An 18,904-nucleotide genomic window follows, 5' to 3' on the forward strand; every position below is an offset into this window, starting at 1 on the left:
CAAAGTCAAAACAACATGCTTTTTTTAGAGATGGACAGAGAAGGCACAAGCACAAGTCTTGGACCGTTGAATAAGCAGAATAATTTTATTCTATAGGCTCAACTGGATAACAAAACACTGGTCGCGAAAGTGACAGATATAAGAGAGAGAAAGGTAGTAAAACGAAACGAACATTGACGGGATCACATCCCCCCTTTTTTTCGAGCGGCGGGCAGTGTCAAGGGGTTGACATGGGGAGGCCGTCTCAGACTATCCAACCAAACGACGTGAAAAGCTGAAGTTGGCACTTTAACTACTCCTCTCTAGGCTCTCCATGCTCTTCAGGCTCTTATGAATAAAATATTTCGGTGCAATCCGCCTTGCACTCGCGTTGATATTCGATCAGATCCTTTCGACCCATTCTGAGATGATAATTTTCGCAATAATTTATACATGGAAATATGTAATGCAAGAAGTAGGAACGCAACTCTACTTTGGTAAATGACTCTGGCAGGTCCCAAATAGCGTTGACGCCGTTAAACGCGATGGCGGTACTCAAAAGGGTGACTGAAAACTTCATATTGACACTTATTGTTCGATGCCGATAATTTTAGTTTGCGAGTCGGTTTTCGAAAGAAACAAAGGGCGCGTAAAAGTTTGGGGTTAACTAGTAGAAAAGTTTTGCGAATATTAAGCGTTTGTTACATTTATGTTAGTAAACAGGAAAGTAAAAAATTTCCGGTCAAAATTTACCGGGCGGCTCCTTGTTTTTAACAATAGTTTCTTGCTTAGATTTGTAGTGGTAGAGAACTAGAGTGTTTGCAACTTTCTACGGAAAACTGGGTTTAGAAATGCCATTGCACGGGAGTCGCCGCTACATACGTTAATAGAATACACAAATATAAAAATAAATACCTACATATGCCAAGTATCTCCCATGTCGAGTAATGCATAGTAAATAAATATCAACTCGACTCATGTCGGAAATTGCTGGTGACTCGGCGATATTGGCCAGCGCGTTTTGCTCTACGAAATTAATATTTCAAATCCATGGGCCAGTTGCGATACGTGGGCTTATATCCAGCCCGGAAGCATCGCATTGGGGATGAGGGGCTTGACTTCAGCAGGATATATTTATCGTCGACGTAATAGGTAATAGACGAAGGTAGTTAAAGAGGCAGTGGAAGGATGCATATTAAAGCCGTGAATAGAAATGTCACAAACATTGGTTTTCTGCTCAAATCGGCCTGGGAAATCGGAAGGGTACACCGTCACCAGTTCAGCACCATTATTTTCAACGTGCCCTTGAATCTAACTGTTAAAAATAATCGTAATGCAATATGCCCAAACGCATAAACCTACTAATCGAATGCACCCCAATTTCGCACCCATTACTTTGGGCAAGATTTTCGCACAATATAACCCGGGCCCAGAAACTTATACCGAAAACCCAATCGAAAGTTATTGTTTGAACGCAATATTAAATAAGTTATTCTATTTTATATATTTGTTTTTGTTAGGGGGCTAACCCCTGAGGGCCGGAGCCGGTGGCGCACTGGCTCAGCCACGTGAGCCGGGACCAGCCACACACACGTGACGGTCGCCGTGTATATAGCAGGAGCCGCATTCCTCAGTGCGCAAGGCAAGGCGCAGCCTAGATAGTTTCCTACCCTCGTAGAACCTCAATTCTATCAATCTTGCACCCAAGAGTAGTACGTTACCAGGGCAAAGACCCTCACACAAGGTATTAAGAAACCACATTAATGTATTTTATTTTTTATGTAATAGTGCATTTTACTGTTTTTATACATTGTGCTATATTTATCTCACATTTTTAACTGGAAAGTAATTAATCGTAACATCCAATTTATGCCGCCCGGCCCGGCCTCGTTCTCCAATTCGGCCAGCGCGGCTCTCGTCTCGTCGTACAAGTCGCAAATAACCGCCCTAGTGTACTCTAGGCTTCCGGCCTCCTCCAAAATCTCCCGAATCAGCAGCTTCGTTTCGGCCGGCAACCTCGCACCGTCGTTCGAGGCTGCGGCCGAGGCAGACCGCGCCGCCCGCGCGGATTGCAAAATGCTGCGCAGCTGGACGCCGCCGTGCTTGTCCTCGCGCTCGAGGGCGTGGATCAGTGGCAGGGTGAAGCTGCCCTCGTCCAGGTCGTCGTACGTCGAGAGGGTCTCGGACGTGATGTCCTGGTAGTCGTCGCGCAGCTGGTAGAGCCTACCGAGGAGGCTCATGAGACCGCAGGCGTCGAGGTGCCTGTTCTGGGTCGCCGAGGCGCGCATCATGCGGGCGGCCACGCGGAAGAGCCCGCCGGTCTTCTGCTCGAGGTGGCCGTAGTACTCGGCCATCGACGGCGCCCTGCAGTGGAACGTCCAGGCTAGGTCGTGGCTCTGGCCGAGGTGCAGCTGGCCGAGCTCGGACAGGAGGCACGACAAGGCGTCGTCGCCCAGCCGCCGCCGCGCCAGGTCCACGCACTTGATGATGACGTAGCTCGCCGAGTTCGTCGTCTGGGCCGTGCCGAAGACGACGTGGGCGCTCGGGCTGCCCCTCCTCACCGGCGAGTTGTCTTGGACGTCGTCGAGCATCAGGCTGGCGTTGTGCATGATCCGGACGATGGTGCGGATCGTGGCGAGGGCCTCGGGAGGGACGCGGTACCAGTTGTCGAGCGCGTCCATGAGCTTGTCGCGGGCGCCGCTCGCCGGTCTCGCCGCCGTGTACAGGTAGGCCGCCAGGATATCCTCCTCGTCCGCCTCGGCGGGCCAAGCGCAGGGCGCGACGGTCAGCAGGTCCGCCATCGTCTGGTGGTGTGATGATGATGATGATGATGATGATGATGATGCCTTGGCCTTGTTCATCTTCTTCTTGCTGTCGGAACCGGTCTCGGCGGGCGTCATGGTCGTGTACTCGGTCCGCTGGTTGTTCCAGAACGGCCTGAGACTTTCGGCGCCGCAACGGCTCGAGACCGGAGTCAGGATGCCCCCGTCCGACCTTGCGCCGTTTACCGGCATGCCGACCTCGGAAACATCAGGCGGGCTGAGGTTCACCTTGCCCATGTCCTCTCGTCTGGGGAGCGGAGCCGCCGGGCAGTATCGGCGCGAGGACAGGTGCCACAGCGTGTTCCCGGCCATGCACAGTTCGATCAGACCGATGTAGTGTGTGATGTGGTGTGCCGGCGAGCACTCGGCCATGTAGCTCGCCTTCCTCGTGCAATACTCGTCTTCGATCCTCTCGATCTCTGACAGCAGGAAGTCCTTGGCGGCATGCTGGTCGAGGCTGTACATGGCCATGTAGACCTGCACGGCGCTCATGTTGGATCCGCCCTCTTCGCGCTCCAGGTAAGTGGCTGCTTCTTTATCCCACGAACAGTAGTCGTGCCACAGGATCATCTGCGTGAAAGCCAGCCAGGTGAGGGGCTCCAGGCCCGTGAGCTCCTCGTCGGTGAGGCGAACGTCGCAGCAGAACAGGATCTGCGACCATACAGAGTAGGCTCCGGCATCGTAGTGCCGCACGTGCAAGTAAGAGTCCAACGTCTTGTGCTCCATAAATGCATCCTGTCCGCGGACGCTCACGATACCCTTCCACTTTTCGATGACGAGCTTGCCCAGTCTTTCGTCCTGTTCGAGCGCCTCGATGGCGACGCGAGCCTGCATCGTGTTCATTGCATTATGCTTTGTGGTGTGGTCGCTTTGCTTCGACTCGGAACCGAGGAATCGCGCCAACGGCCCGTGAACCTCGTCGAACTGGAATACAGGCACGAGTAGTCAGCATTTTCGGACCGCGCAAAAAGGCATCCGACGAGTCTTGATTCTCGTCGTGTGCGTACCTGCTCTGGTGTCACAGCATCGTCGGTAAGGTCTACATGCAGTATTGCCCAGCTCAAGTCAGCCAACGGACCTCGGAAGCAGGTTGAGACAAAGAGTTCAACCCCTCCGGGACGACATATCGACTCACCGTCGTGTCGGAAGAGAAGCTCCGACAGGTAGGAAATAATGCGGAGCCTCTCGGGAATCGCCTCCGGAAACCACAGTGCATTGACATTGCCGCCGACGGGGTTGATGCATCCGACGCTGTCGGCCTTCAACTTCAACCCAGTCGCGTTCTCAAAGTCGTCGCACGCTTCCCAGCACGCCTTGTCGGCCACGTCGGTGTGTTTGCTGATTCTCGGGCGGAACCTGGACGGGTAGGCAGTGTTCTCGTACAATGGTGCGGGCACAGGTATTGACGACTGGTATCGCATGGGCCCGCAGTCCTGGTGGTTCTTGGTTGTGGCAGCCATGACGAAGAGATAAGGGACGGACAAGACGTCGTGGTATAAGCCTCAAAAGTTCCAAGCACGGTGCGGAGGAGGAGGAGGCATAGTGATAGATATTTCCATAGTGACATATATCTACATAGTGAGTCTCTAGGAGGCTTATCGGCGTTGGTCAACAGATCCTTGAAGCTCAGGCCTGAATAATACGCTTGAAAGAAGCGAGTCGGGTTCGAGTCATTAAAACGTCGCATCGGATAAGAGGTGGTTCTTCTTTTTTTGCAGGAAGAGAGGTCGCATCGGAGACGGCCGTAGGCGATCGTCCTTTAGTGGAATCAATACGTAGGCCCTAGGCGCGTCATATCCCTGGCCATGTGCCGTGGACCGTAAATACCCCCAGGGTGGTGCCCGGCAAAGCCGTGGGCCTAGCGCCAGATTTTGACACAAATTTTTGAAAATGCTAGAACAAAATGGGGGGTGAGGAACCGACTTCGAGTCATTGGGGTTTGCCTGAGCGTATTGATGACGATGTAGCCACGCGGTCTCGGTACCGGCGAAATTGCCTGTTTTTGGAGGCTTATCGGCGGCGGTCGACGGATCCCGGGAGCCCATACACTAGAAATAGTAACGTAAAGGAAATGAGATTGCCCATCTCTATCCACCGGCTTGAGGGGGGTTTGGAGGGGAAAGGGACAGATGACAGCGGATACAGGTCATGGTTAAAACAATAGCTTTCTTCTACTTTGCCTCCGTGTGTCTAGACACCTAACAACCAACACATGTCACCATGACAGTCCTCGAGCTTCCAAGCGAGCGCCTGGCGTCGCTGCCCATTTCCGTCTGGACGGTGGCACTCATCGTCCTCGCCGTGGTGTTCAAGGCCGTGTACAACATCTTCTTCCACCCCCTTCGCTCGTACCCGGGACCTCTCCTGTGGAGAGCCTCAAGGTTTCCCTACGTCGTTCGCTTCATGCAGGGCAAGATCCCTTACGACCTCAAGCGGCTGCACGCCGAGTACGGACCTGTGGTGCGCATCGCCCCCGACGAGCTGACGTACAACTGCTCCAAGGCCTGGAGGGACATCTACGGGCGCAACAAGCAAGCCAACGGCGAGACCACGCTCTTCAACAAGGATCCCATCTTGTACTCGGCCGTCTTTGCCGACCACAAGGCGCTGATCGATTCCGACGGCGACGAGCACCGGCCGCAGAAGCGGACGCTTGCCTATGCCTTCTCGCATCAGGTCTTGGTCGAGCGGGGCCATATCATCACGGGATGCATCGACCGGATGATTGAGGGCGTCAAAGCCCATCTTGGGTCGTCCTCGTCAGTCTCGGCCGTGGTCGACATTGGCGCATGGATCGAGAATGCCCTCTTTGATCTCGGCGGACAGCTCACCGTGGGACGCGACCTCAACGCCATCATGTCGCAGGGCACCGTCCACCCCTCGCTGGCGCTCTTCAAGAGCCTCTTCGACTGGGTGCAGTGCTACTACCTGCAGCTCCGCCGGGGCCCCAGCATCCTCATCAACGCCGTCGAGAGCATGCCGGGGTTCACGGGCTACGACTGCGTGCTGCCGGTCAAGGACGTCCACGACATGGTGCTCAAGCGCATGGCCGACGAGAAGCACGCAGTCGCCGACGAGAACTCGGGCGACTTTGCTTCTTACCTGATGAGCAGGGCAAAGAGCGAGGGCTTGAAGGACGACAAGGTCTGGATCAACTGCGTGCACTTGATCCTCGGGACCCCAGAGGCCATGCCGTCTTCCATCATCAGCACCATCTACCACTTGCTGACGACGCCCTACGCATATGCCGAGGCCGTGAGGGAGGTCCGCGCGGCCTTCAAGTCGTCGGATGAAATCACGGCCCAGCAGGTCCAGAACTTGCCCTACCTGCTCGCCTGTTTCCGCGAGACGCTGCGCAGACGTCCAACCATCCCCGGCACTCTGACTCGCCAGGTCCCTCCAGCTGGGGCCCAAATCGCAAGTCCCCTTTCCTCCTTATATACCTCTCTCTCTCTCTCTCTCTCTCTCTCTCTCTCTCTCTCTCTCTCTCTCTCTCTCTCTCTCTCTCTCTCTCTCTTCACACGTATAACTAACCGAAACTCTCCAGTGCGGCAAATTCGTCCGAGGAGGCACCATCGTCGGCGTCAACCAGTTCGCCACCTCCCGATCGGCCTCCAACTTCCACGACGCCGACTCTTATCGGCCCGAGCGCTGGCTCGACCCCAGACCAGCCGAGTTCGAGGGCGACGACCGCGAGGCTTTCAACCCGTTCGGCTACGGCCCTCGGAAGTGCATTGCGAGGAACCTCGCCCACATCACCACCCAGACTTTTCTCGCCAAGCTGCTCTGGGAGTTTGACATGGAGCTCGACGAGTCGTGTCGGGACTGGGACGACCAGGGCCTCTATGTCCTCGCGCGGCGGGGCCCGCTGCTGGTGAAGCTGAGAAGGGCGGTCCCAATGACCTGGTGAAAATGCCATGCAAAAAAGCCTGTGCCCGGCCCGGGCCTCGCGTCACTGCAACTCGTTTGGCCGTAGCACTCCTTTGATTTTGTTTTTTTGTTGTTGTCGATTGTGGGAGATCTGCGGCCTTTTTTTTCCCTTGTTAATTACGAAAGTTGTGCCAGTTTTTGACATAAAAACCTGTTTGGAGTAGGGCAGTTTATTTTGGGTTTTATAACATTAAGCATAAGTACGGAGTTGGTATCCAATGTGTTGTTAACAGTGGGCAGTGCAACCTGAATTTCGTAAAGGTGGTGCGGGGTTTGGAGACGTGATTGAAACGGTACAGCACAGGCTTTAGCTGGAAAAGCATGGGTAGCAAAGACGTCCGTTTCTGGACGCCTCGGATCCCAAATTCGGGGAATTTTCTCTCCCAGTAACATTGTGAGTGAGGCCGAACTATGACCGGGGCGACCCAGAAGTGAACAGGGCTCTGAAATGGACAAGGTTTCTCACCAAAAGCCGGACTTTTTTCAAACTATAATAATAAAGTTAATAAAATTCCAAATATAACTGGATTTAATATTTATATTCGAAAGTGTTTAAACGTTATTGTGAATTTCTCTTTGGGTTGATAACGATTTGCATTGTATACAGACCTAACAGCCACGGGTTGTGAGTATTATACTGACCTGGCGCCTATTACTACACGGGCTGTCGTTAAGCCAGCCTGACTTTGTCGAATGGGACTGACGTTCCCCTGAGTGGAGGCTGGGAAGATGAAAGGAACAAAGCACTACCAAATGTGTACCTATGGTTTTGGGGGTATTCTTATTTGCAATTGGGACCTTTTCATATAATTGAGCTTTTTTGATGCAATGCAATTCCTCTAGAAAAGAACAACTACTTCGTAGAGACGCGCAGAAAGGATTCAGTCTAGGACAACAAAAGCGTATACAATATTATTGTTACCACTCATCTAGAGACCAAAATGTCAAGTGCCAAAACATTGTCTACTGAACCTGTATATCCAGTGGGTACAACGATGCTGCTCAGCAAAAAAAAAGGGGGTACAAGTATTTAAGCAAACAACGTCGAAAGACACAAAAAAGAAACCACCAAAAATCAAGGGGATATCGTTTAAAAACAACCACCCAGTAAATCTTAACCCACCAAAATTACCAAAATTACCAACAACCCCAGCGCAATTCACCTCATTTGTAATTACTGCGTCTTCTGACCATTCACACCAGCTACGGGAGCGCTCCCGGCAGCGCCAGCCCCATCGGCAGGCTGTCCGTTCCCGTTTATCTGCCCAGCCAAGCCGCCCTTCTCTGTCTTTTGCTTGCCGTCCGTCGCCGTGTCCGTATGGCCGGCTGAGATTGCAGCCTTGGCAGCCTCAGCCAGCGTCCTCCTGTGCGCCGGTTGTGCCGAGTCGAATTCGAGGACCGGGATCGAGAGGCCGTACGACTGTGTGGTGCCCTTCTTGTCCGAATTGTCAATCTCGACGCGTATGCAGACGTCCAGGCTGCCGTCGGTGGCCGTGCCGTGCTTTGCCGTCGCGGCGCGGTGCGTCGTGCCACACCCTGTCTCGCCTGCACTGATCGGGTAGTGCCCGTCCTTGCCGGGTACCTGCGAGCGGACTGACGAAGCGGCCGAGGTGACGGCACTGGCACCGGCAGACGATCCCGGAGGAGCCAGGTGGGTATTGCTCGTGTTTCCATTGGTAGCACCGGCGTTTGTGCCATTTGTGCCGTTTGTAGACCCAGGGGGAGCGAGGTGTGTAGCTCCAGAACCTGCGGCCGGTTGACGGCTCCCATTGTTGGCCGAGTTCTCAGTGATGATTGCAAAGTTACGACTGGGCATGGTCACACTGTTGTGCCCGGCTGTCTTGCTCGAGTCACCCGGGTCCTTGTCAAACAACTTCAACAGCGTCTCGTCTGTGTCGCGGTTCAAATGATGAATCTTATTGCGGCGTGCAAGCAGGTTTGCGACCGCTGCTGGTGGGGGTTTGTTGACAATGGCTGATGAGATAACATTGGGAATGTACCTGTGGTCATTCTCAATCGGGATCCCAAGCTTGGGGTTGGAGTAGAAGCGACCGAATGCCGCAAGGTGAACGTCGCCGCCCAAGATGGTGGCACGCACAGAGTGTTCGGCGCAAACACCCTGCAACCGCTCAATCAGGCTGTTTCGTTCCCGCTTGTGCGTCCGCGCCGTGTAGTGGTCATCCAAATCATCCAACAGGTCAACACTGCCGTCAAAATGATTGAAGAAGCCGCCTCCAAATCCGAAACGCCGGTTCAACAACTTGAGCGGCCCAATAAGTGGGCTGGAAAAGACGTTTTCGAGCCAGGTGAGACGCGGATAGGCGATAGGGATACCTAGAAGCACTATCAAATGCCGAATGGGTTGGCCTTGTTGCTTGGCGGCGCTCAGCTCCTCCCGCAAGCGACTGAAGATCAAGTCATATGTCTCTGGGTAGTTGACCTGATGCCGTGTTCTCTCGGTCCGAGCATCGATGCCAATGAAAGCCATTCGTGCACCCAGGCGCGCATACATGTTGTGTGAGTGTTCGGCTACGTAGGGCTGAGAAGACATACAAAGTCAGTACTGATCATGGTCGAGTCCGGTTCCCGGGAATCAACTTACCCCAGGCTTGTTTCCCACAATGTATTGCGATTCAGTCATGCGCGGCGCCACATAAGTGTCCATAAGTTGATTAGGATCGTGGGCCTCGCCATCGGGTGCCCTTTCGACAGCGGCGACATCGGATGTGTATGTTGATGCGGGAGGTGGTAGATGACTGCCAAATCCGAATCAGTATATCTCCACTTAAAGGGTAGCAACAGTCCAAGACCGCATTGCGCCATAGGCCATAACGACTACAGTGACATGAGGGCAACTTACTGTTGGAACAAAAGATAGTATTTGTGGGCTGTGCCACCGATACCCCTGAATACCTTTGAGTTTGTGAGCAACATGTCGGAGCATTGGCGATGTAGCTAGATAAAGAGAGCACAATATGCGCAGCGCACTTACATCACATTGCATGAAATGATCGGTATATGAACCAAAGCCGTCAATAATCTGGCAACATTCATACGATGTCAGCTGTGGCCATGGCTGTAAAACCCTCATCATGTAAACCTACATCATGGTCATCCCAAATGTTGAGTTGAGCAATCTGCCCATTGGCATTTGCAAAGGGGAATATTGAGTACCTGAGATTCGAGCAGTTAGTTTCCCGGTCTGCCCAGATTCCAGATCTTCACAACAGTTGAATTTCCGAGTACTTGCCATCGAAGGTAGTTCTTGAGGTAGTAGTCATCACACTCCTGGCGCAGGCTCTCGGGGTATGGGTGGTCACGGCGCTTCTTCGGGTTACCGATATCCGTCCACTTGCGGAGCGGTCCGTCTACACGGATGCCATCATTGTAGATCTGATCACCGCCGCCGATCATGACATGGAATGGCCTTTCCTCATGAACACGGAGGACGTCATTCCACAGCGCCGGACCGCTCCATGCCTCCTCGTCGGTTCCCACGCTGAAACCGTTGCATGAATGGAACATGAGGCGCATCGACTCGGATGCGGCAGGGACGTGAAAGATGTTCCTTTGGGGCTTGGTCTTGCTGATGAAGTGCATACCCGGGAGGGTATACTCCCACCTCATCTCCTGGCTCTCGACTGGGACATCGAGGTCAAAGCGCCAAAAGGTGTTCCGCGGGTCCGAATATAGACAGTAGCCCGTGACAGATGACCCCTCCTGTTGCGCCGGAGCGTCTTGAGCACTTTCCGCAACAGTGTTTTGGACCGACTCGGTATTATTGGCAGCCTCTGACTTTGACCCGTCCGCCGTCTCCGTATCTGTGACGTCGGCAGGTTGCGACGGTCCCTTTGCCGCAGCTTCCACCTCTTTCCCGGCCGGGACGACTCCGTTAGGGGCGGCGACCCTGGGCCCAAGCTTCCGAATCGACAACGTCGGAGTGTGCTTCTGAACCTTTCCACCACCTCTTGTAACAATCAAGACACTGCCAAGCCAACGACCGGCCTCCATGCGCCTATAATTGAGCAGCGGCCCACAAGCAATCTCCTTGCCGTCCCCCTTGGGCTCAGGTTGGCTGTCATACACGTCGGGGTGGTCCGCAGTGCCCGTCTCCTTGCGCGCCTCGGCGGCGCCAATGACGATCGGCTTGAACTTGGACTCGGGGTCCTTGGGCGACGAACCTCCCGCCTGGGAATCCTCGGCCGGCGTTATGCGCGTCTTGTTGAGGAACGCGGCGAGGTCAGCCGAGTTGCCGCGATTCTCGGGCTCGCGCGCCTGGCCAGGCGCAGACCCTTGCGCATGGGCGGCTGCGGCGTGGCGGGCGAATTTGGACGACTCCTGATGTCTCCATCGGTTGGCAGACGAGTATGGGTTCCTTTGCTGTTCTTCGGCTGGAAGGTTCTCGGGTTGCTCGTGAGCGTGAGCGTGAGTCGCCTGTGGGTCCGCCATAATCGCTGCAAGTTAAACGATGATTGCCGGATGGAGCCCTGCCTTTAATGGACAGCGAACAATGTCAGCAAGTTGCAGCAAGGAAAAAAAAACCCCAAGACTGCTGATGTAGGCAAGGCAAGCAAGAGCTAGGCACGTAGCTTTCGCGTCTTGTTGGTCGAGAGAAAAGACTCCAAGACACGTTCCACGGTGCGCAAGACTTGATGGATTATACCTTGGGTACCTTGGATACCTAGGTTGCTAAGGTACATGGATGGTGCTGTGGTTTGAGTGGAGCGCCTCTGTTGCTTGTGGAAACGATACTGGAGATGATGTGCGCCAAAACCAGGGTGAGGCATGTGAAGCTTGGTTTCATGTTCCAGAGGTGCCTGGCGGGAGGGTGGGCAATCAGCTAAGGAATCCTACCTTGACTAGGAAGCTCCGAGGGGAGCTCGAGTAACGCGACGGGGATTCGCGACCCTTATTCTGACTTGCTCCGTGCAATGCTACTGTAGTTGATCAGAAAAACACAAGAAAGCCCAGGACAAAAATGCCCAAGGCAATTGACAAAAGTGGGGTTGGAAGAGAGTGAGAGTGAGAGTGAGAGTAGCAAAAACAATAACACAACAATGGCACACACTGGGCTGGGCGAGCAGATCGATCGATCTGAAGGAAAGAGGGTACGCGTAGAATTATGATCAGCTTACTTTTGAAGAAGAAGAAGAAGCAAGCAAGGATGGGGTACCTAATCCTCATGCCAAACCACGCTATTACATGAAATGGAAAGTGGTTTTCTCGTCTGGGTTTCTTCCAAGGAAAAATAAGACGAACCCATTGGCCATTGTCTCTGGAGCAATGTCGGGTGCGACCACGTTTTTTTTTTTTTTTTCTCTCTCGCTTCATCACGTACGACATCAAAAAGCCTGTTTTATAAGCAACTTGGCAAAACCACCTTCTGCGGTGTACAGCTTCGTTCTCCATTTTAGACCCTTTGTTGCGCATCTACCATAGTACGGTGTAAAAAAGGTGGGGATTGGATGGGATTTTGTCGACGACTGAATTATATGTACCAGTAGTATGGGTTTGGACCAGTGTCAGCCGGATCATTACTGTAGGGATGACGGATGCTGGAGAACAGACGGCAGCGGTAGCTAACATTGGCTTGCCTTGGCTTTGCCTGTTCAGAAGCCTGGCGTGACCAGCTGCAATTGATTCATTTAGCTACGAGCGACTAAGCCATTAGCCAAAGTTTGAATTCACCGCAATCGTTGCAAACAAGAAGCAAGCCGTGTTCTATCTCAAGTTCCGGGGTCATGCTAGGCAAACGAAACTACCTAAGTACTTGGCCAGTTAGTACGTTCCAGGTCACAGATTCATCTTATATTCTAGCCTCGGAATGATGACGTAGATGATGCCAAATTAGCGGCTTAGTCTGCATTGGCTTTAAATGTGGGGACGACATGCGCCGGACTCAACCCAAAAGTGGTATGGAAACTTCTGCTACGACGAACAAGGACAAAGACACCTGTAAAACGGACACTACCAAGACTACCTGAACTGAAAAAAAGAAAAAGAAAAAAAAAAAAAACCTGCAGCATCACGAAGGAAAGTTTACTTTCGACTCGGAGCACCCTCCATCCTCATACTTTCCTTTACCATCATTATACTTGTGAAAGTATCCACCAGCCGACTTGGCGACGACATTCATGGCGTCCATGCAGCGACCGTTGACCCCAATCGTGCTGTGCCATATGGCGTACCAATCGTACCCGTCGCATTTGATACCGTTGGGCGCGCAGTACTCAAACGTCCAGGCCGTCGGCGTCAGCAGCTTGCAGCCCTTGAGCGCCGACAGCAGCGTGTCCTTGCCCCATTCCCAGCCGGCCCAGCCCTTGCCCATCATGCGGTACTCGTAAAAGACATAGTTGTTGGCGTAGGCGCACATGCCGTCGGCCCGCGTGTGCGTCGGCCGCTCCCACTTTGGGTACAGCTCGTACGTCGTCGAGCCGCGCTTGTACTTGCCGCCGTACTTCCAGTTCATGGGGTTCTGCTTGTTGCTGTCGCCGCCGTTGTCGCAGCTGTGTATGATGCGCTTGAACGCCTCGAGGCACTCGTCCTTGCTCCACTCGGAAGCCCGGTTACTCAGCTGCACCTTGAAGCGGTGCTCCTCGACCGTGCCGACCAGGTAGCTCTCCTCCTTTCCCCAGTTGACCGTGTTGTCTGGAGCCCGCACCTTGTCGCAGAACTCGCGGTACGTCTTGTCCAGCCGCTCCCAGCCGGCATAGGGGCGTGGCCAGTCGAGACCGTCAGACGACCAGCACTTGAAGTCATCCTCGTCATCGGCCTCGCACGATGCCTTGCCCAGGATCTTGGCCCTAGTCCAGGCGATCATCTCGAGTGTGGCCGCAGCCATAGTCTCGTGGCCGTTTTGGTTGGGGTGAAAGTTTGCCAGGAAGGAATCCGGAAGCCCCATGTTGAAGGGCAACGCAAACCCACTGTTGTCCCCCGGGCAGTCGGCGGCGAGCGTATCGCGTGCGATTATGGGTGGGTTCAGGGATACATCGAGCGACTCGACGGCGAAGCCGCGTTTGAACTCGTCGTGTACCGGCGTGTTATCGTCATCCACCACCAAATGGGTGTCGGGTTTGAAGAACTGCATCATGGGTTGCTTGGGGTTGGGGTACTTGCCCGTGTCGTCACTGGGCGAACACATCTGACCATCCACGATCCCTGGCCATTCACTCCAATCCGAGAAGGAGATGCGATACTTCTTGTGACCATCGTATTCGTCGACGACCTCGCTTATCGCCTTGTTGATGTCCCCGACAAGTGCATTGAACCTCTTACGCCTTTCAATGGTTAAAGGGAGACCCTTGACGCCTATGTAGCTCGTAAAGTTCCACTCCCGGATAGCCCAGGTTTGCTTGTTGGCGCAATCTTCGTTGTCGGTGTTGAAGAAGGGTGCGTACCCGTTGTAGATGACTATGCTGTCCTTTTTCATCTTATCCTCCAGCGCATCCAAGACCTTGCGGATGTTTGGCTTCAAAATGGAGTTGACATTGCTCTGAGCCTTACTCAGGACTGCTTCGCATTTTTCCTCACTGTACGGTAGAAAAACGCACTCCTTGATCATGCCAGCCTGAATGGGAGTGTCAATACCATGGTGTTAGTCAATGACCTAGGTCTTTTCCAACAATACAAAGAGACTACTTACCAAGCACAGATCGTTCCCTCCCGCTGTCAAGACGACCAAGTCAAGATCACCCTCGAGGGCTTTTGCTTGCTTCTCTATCCCATCGGTTCGATCCCCACTGCAAGCCAAGTACTGGTAACTCTTAATCGAACCGCCCAGGGCTTTATTGACAATCTCTGGGTAGGCGTAGCTGGAACGTGAACACTGCCACGTCTTGGAGAGATAGGTGCCCAGCTGGTTGCCGGAGCCGACGCCAGCCGTGTAGCTGTCTCCAATGGCGGCCCATCGCTCGATGAAGCTAAAGTCGACTTCTTCGGCTCTGGCCGCCCGTGTCAGGAATAAAAGCGCAAAGCACCAGATAAGAAGCATTTTATTTGTCTCTTGTGGGCAGAGTCTTTACTGGGTTGGTTACAAAGAAAGAGAGTGAGATAACGAAGGAGAGGGAGCAAAGATGGAGGGGCTTGATCAACCCCCGGAAAGACGAGCTCTTAACACACCCGTGAGTTCGGCCTCTTTTGGTTTTGCATGTTATCATTTTGACTCCCAGGGCTTTTTGATAGTCGCCGAGTATTGAGGTCTAGACAGCTCGACGGCCTGGATGTCTTGGGGAAATGGATGGTAAGCTCGCGACGTAAGGGGTGTGTCTCCTGAGCATTTCAATTCATACGGTGCCAGCCGACGACCCGATCCGCGATTCTTTCCACTATCGATGGCTCAGCTGACAGCAATATATGCAAAGTCAAGATTGCTGCTGACTTTGGAGACGAAAATTGGCTGCCTGGGAACAGGCACAGAAAATTAGTTGGCCATCCGCAGATAAGCATGCTTCAAGGTAAGGTACCTTGTGTATGTTTGATCGATTTTCCTGCATCAGGGGCTTCCCCATGCCATGTCAAGACTTAACCCGGATCGGCCCTCAAGTGACAAAGCTTCTCCTTGGATAGCAAGACGGTTCAACTCTTGCTGTTCTGTTCAATCAATTCATTCTTCACATTACAACCAACCCAACGAGATGCCGTCTTTGGTCATCCTTCTTAGCTGTCTTGCATTGACCTTGGTGCTGCTGGCACAGGCGCAGACAGTCAATGATACCACTTTCTTCGGACAAGCTCGAACCCTGAGCGACGTCTCGGCAGCAGAGGAAGACTATACTTGCTCCAAGACTAAAGACTGCAAGTTGGGATGCTGTGGCCAACTGTGAGTATCATCCATTTTACCTAGGTACCCCTTTTCTTATTACCGATATGTGAACACCCAGGGACTGACTGTATCGCCCACAGAGATCCAGACACCGGCGTGGGAGTGTGCGGTCTAGGGCCAACATTCTGCGGAGAAGGATGCATCTCCACCTGTTGGTACAAGAGCGAATGCGACCCGGGATGGGGCATCGAATGGTCCAACGCATCGACCTGCCCCTTGAACGTATGCTGCTCAGAGTTCGGCTTCTGCGGAACCACGCCGGGCTTCTGCGGCGGCAAGGTCGTGCCGTCTCCCGAATGCGGCAGTGGCAGCAGAACCTCGGACGCCATCACCATCGGCTACTACGAGGGCTGGAACATGGCCAAGAGGACCTGTAACACGATGAAGCCGTCCGAGATCCCGCTGGGCTACTACACCCACATCTTCTACTCGTTTGCCCTGATCGACCCCAAGACATTTCACATCGCCGACATGGATGCCGAGGTCGGCTCTCACTACGATGCTGTCGCGGCGCTCAAGAACAGGCAACCGGGGCTGCAGGTGTGGATAGCCATCGGTGGGTGGGCCATGAACGACCCGGGCCCCTGGCGTACTGCCTTTTCCGACATGGCCCGCTCCACGGCGTCGCAGGATGCGTTCTTCCAGTCCTTGATTGCTTTCCTGGCCCTCCATGACTTTGACGGAGTGGACCTGGACTGGGAGGTAAGCTTTGAGTATATACTTTGGAGTATACCCAAGTCTCGATTGATCTTTTTTTCTTCTCCCTTCCCTGCGGACACGCAATAGCTAACCAGTCTTTTGCTTTGCTTCTTTCTACAGTACCCCGTCGCCGAGGACCGCGGCGGTGTCCCAGAGGATTTTGAAAACTATGTAACCATGATCTCCCGGCTCCGCATGGCCCTTAATGCGAGCGGCAAACGCTACGGATTAAGCATAACCCTCCCGGCCTCTTACTGGTACCTGCGAGGCTTTGACCTTCAGAAGATTGAGCCGCATCTTGACTTTTTCAACGTCATGACTTATGATATTCGTAAGAGACTCTTATATTTTTGTTTGCACATATCTTGTTGTATTGCTTTTTTTTCTTTTCTCTTTTTCTTTTTCTTTTTTTTTTTTTTTTTGCGACGTTCGTAACTAACTTTTGACCTCGATTGGCAAGATGGCGTATGGGATAAAACTGTCAACTCGATTGGTCCCTATGCATTTGCGCACACCAATCTCACCGAGATACAGATTGGTCTTGAGCTGCTGTGGCGAAATAACATCAATCCTGCCAGGGTAAACCTGGGATTAGGCTTCTACGGACGAAGTAAGTCTTTGTGCTTCTTATATATCTAGCCCTTCCAAGCCCCAGTTACCTGGCTAACTTATGCTCCGATTTCTTCTTATTTTTGCAAGGCTTCACAATGAAAGATCCTAGTTGCATGACCGCAGGCTGCGAGTTCACCAACGGCGCCAAAGGGGGCGAGTGTACCGGCACGCCCGGCGTCTTGTCGGTGGCCGAGATCAACAAGATCATCAAGGACGGCGGCAAGGTGACGTACGACGCTGCTGCGGCCGTCAAGATTGTGACGTGGGACACGAACCAGTGGGTTTCTTTTGACGACGTCGAGACGCTCAAGATCAAGCAGGATTATGCCAACCGGAGGTGTCTCGGAGGGACCATGGTCTGGGCCATTGATCTCGACGACGGGTCCATGATCAACGCGCTGGGCTCCAACCTCAATCGTCCCAAGGCTACTGTCGCAGAGACTGTGGTGGGTTGGAAATGGGACAAGGGGTATAATCCTGGAGTGGCGCAGATGAGGAAGAGGGAGGAGCTTTGAGTGGTGGTTTTGTATTTATCTAGGTACGGTGGTTTTATGCATGACACATATCTTGGTACTTGACTATCTCCTAGATACCTATCTACCTCCCTCCTATCCACCCACCTACCTACTCTACACATGCATCTTGATCATCCTACAACCTTGCAATACGCTCGCTTCATCATCTCCTTCCACTTCGTATACCACTTGCTCTTCTTCGAGTTGGCCAGGGTAGGAAACTCATGGGAAGAAAAGCTATCCTCGTAAATGCGCCTGATGCCGGTGACATCAGCCTGGGACGGCTTGTTGTTCTCGTGAACCGGGGACCCGTCGTTTTTGAGCATGAAGTCCCCACCATTGTATATCATGATGGAATCCCAATCGACGTGCTCGTTGGTGGCTCCCCGCCTCGGGATTTCTGCCGGATACAACTTGCCGGCCTGAGACTGCTCGGGGAGGTAGTTGGCGCCGGCGAATTTATAATCCTGTGCGAACGAGGACCACTTGCACATGTTTTCCGTCTGCTGCTGCACCTTTACCGGGTCGTCGGGGAACTTTGCGCGGATGATGTCGACCGAATCCTGGTAGCCCCGGACCCTTGAGCAGTACCAGTGATCGCCAAAGACCTTGCCATCGTGCAGCGAGTAGGGCGACTGCCAAAACATGGGGTTCTGGTGCTCGTGGTACAGGCCCCAGACGTGGCCAATCTCGTGCGCCACGGTGCCGATGAAGCGCGTCCTGCCCTCCACGGCGCGCAGGTCCGTGTTGATGTACATCTCGGGCCCAACGTAGTCGGTGGCTGCGTTGACCGGCTCGATGCCCAGGGTGGCGTAGCCGGCAGAGGTCTCGATTCCCGGCTGCTCGTCGTCGGGAGTGATGCGCACGACGAGGATCTTGTCGCGGTCCTGGTGCCCGGTGCAGGACGTGCCCGGGTCCGCCACCTCCGAGTACTTGTACACGCCCGAGGCGAGCCCGGCCGTCTTCCACATGTTGGCTGCCTGGACAAAGTACGAGTGCAGGTTGCGTCTGGCCGCCTTGGACTCGTAGCAGTACTTGATGGTCTTGTCTGGCCATGGTTTGGAGTCGCCAAGGTTGGGGTCGATGGTCAGGTAGCGCTTCTTGACGGCGAGGTGGCGCCGGACCAGAGCATCCTTGACAGCGTGCCCGGACGGGTCGGCTTGGATCACCACGTCGCGTTTGTTGATGTGCCTGAGCTGCGGCTGCCAGGCTGCGCTTCCGCCTTGAACGGGATGCACTCCCGCGAGGACCGCGAGGAAGATGGAGTACGTTGCGAGCAACATGCTTTCTGTTGATCGGTCTTGTATTGAGGCCGATAAACAGGCCCTGTGTTGTGCTGTGCTGTGCTTTGTACCTAGGTATGAAAGAAGGTCGAGCGAGAGTTTGACGATTCAACCATGATCGGGCAGAAAAAAAAAGAGCAGGAAGCCAAGGTATCTGGAAAGACTTGACTTTGACGATAAGCATCTCGGATCCCGGGTACCGATCGGATCGTCGGTTAGGTGTTTTGACGGCACGGTCGGCCA

At 53.6% G+C, this 18,904-nt stretch overlaps 7 protein-coding genes across 7 annotated transcripts; 3 read left to right on the forward strand and 4 right to left on the reverse strand.

The window, feature by feature from the left end:
• Window positions 1–1,805: 1,805 nt before the first annotated feature.
• PgNI_04844 (uncharacterized protein) lies at window positions 1,806–4,261 on the reverse strand (the record flags this gene model as incomplete). Its single annotated transcript, XM_031124885.1, has 2 exons — window positions 1,806–3,725; window positions 3,809–4,261. 2 exons carry the CDS (start codon window positions 4,259–4,261, stop codon window positions 1,806–1,808), a joined length of 2,373 nt encoding a protein of 790 aa, XP_030985502.1.
• A 760-nt stretch (window positions 4,262–5,021) lies between these two features.
• Window positions 5,022–6,711, forward strand: PgNI_04845 (uncharacterized protein; the record flags this gene model as incomplete). Its single annotated transcript, XM_031124886.1, has 2 exons — window positions 5,022–6,194; window positions 6,349–6,711. The coding sequence occupies 2 exons, from the start codon at window positions 5,022–5,024 to the stop codon at window positions 6,709–6,711; spliced, it is 1,536 nt and encodes a 511-aa protein (XP_030985501.1).
• A 936-nt stretch (window positions 6,712–7,647) lies between these two features.
• Window positions 7,648–11,180, reverse strand: PgNI_04846 (uncharacterized protein; the record flags this gene model as incomplete). The annotated part of the gene is made up of 6 exons (XM_031124887.1): window positions 7,648–9,270; window positions 9,334–9,487; window positions 9,592–9,644; window positions 9,724–9,771; window positions 9,836–9,905; window positions 10,018–11,180. 6 exons carry the CDS (start codon window positions 11,178–11,180, stop codon window positions 7,906–7,908), a joined length of 2,853 nt encoding a protein of 950 aa, XP_030985500.1. The 3' UTR covers window positions 7,648–7,905.
• A 1,576-nt stretch (window positions 11,181–12,756) lies between these two features.
• On the reverse strand, window positions 12,757–14,721 carry PgNI_04847 (uncharacterized protein; the record flags this gene model as incomplete). Its single annotated transcript, XM_031124888.1, has 2 exons — window positions 12,757–14,298; window positions 14,374–14,721. The coding sequence occupies 2 exons, from the start codon at window positions 14,719–14,721 to the stop codon at window positions 12,757–12,759; spliced, it is 1,890 nt and encodes a 629-aa protein (XP_030985499.1).
• Window positions 14,722–15,364: 643 nt separating this feature from the next.
• Window positions 15,365–17,384, forward strand: PgNI_04848 (uncharacterized protein; the record flags this gene model as incomplete). The annotated part of the gene is made up of 5 exons (XM_031124889.1): window positions 15,365–15,549; window positions 15,633–16,254; window positions 16,372–16,582; window positions 16,712–16,861; window positions 16,951–17,384. 5 exons carry the CDS (start codon window positions 15,365–15,367, stop codon window positions 17,376–17,378), a joined length of 1,596 nt encoding a protein of 531 aa, XP_030985508.1. The 3' UTR covers window positions 17,379–17,384.
• Window positions 17,385–17,509: 125 nt separating this feature from the next.
• On the reverse strand, window positions 17,510–18,661 carry PgNI_04849 (uncharacterized protein; the record flags this gene model as incomplete). The annotated part of the gene is made up of 1 exon (XM_031124890.1): window positions 17,510–18,661. One exon carries the CDS (start codon window positions 18,659–18,661, stop codon window positions 17,510–17,512), a length of 1,152 nt encoding a protein of 383 aa, XP_030985507.1.
• Window positions 17,603–18,673, forward strand: PgNI_04850 (uncharacterized protein; the record flags this gene model as incomplete). Its single annotated transcript, XM_031124891.1, has 2 exons — window positions 17,603–17,944; window positions 18,002–18,673. The coding sequence occupies 2 exons, from the start codon at window positions 17,603–17,605 to the stop codon at window positions 18,671–18,673; spliced, it is 1,014 nt and encodes a 337-aa protein (XP_030984178.1).
• Window positions 18,674–18,904: the final 231 nt, after the last annotated feature.

This window comes from Pyricularia grisea (genome assembly GCF_004355905.1).
Source record: "Pyricularia grisea strain NI907 chromosome Unknown Pyricularia_grisea_NI907_Scaffold_2, whole genome shotgun sequence".
Lineage (NCBI taxonomy): Eukaryota > Fungi > Ascomycota > Sordariomycetes > Magnaporthales > Pyriculariaceae > Pyricularia > Pyricularia grisea.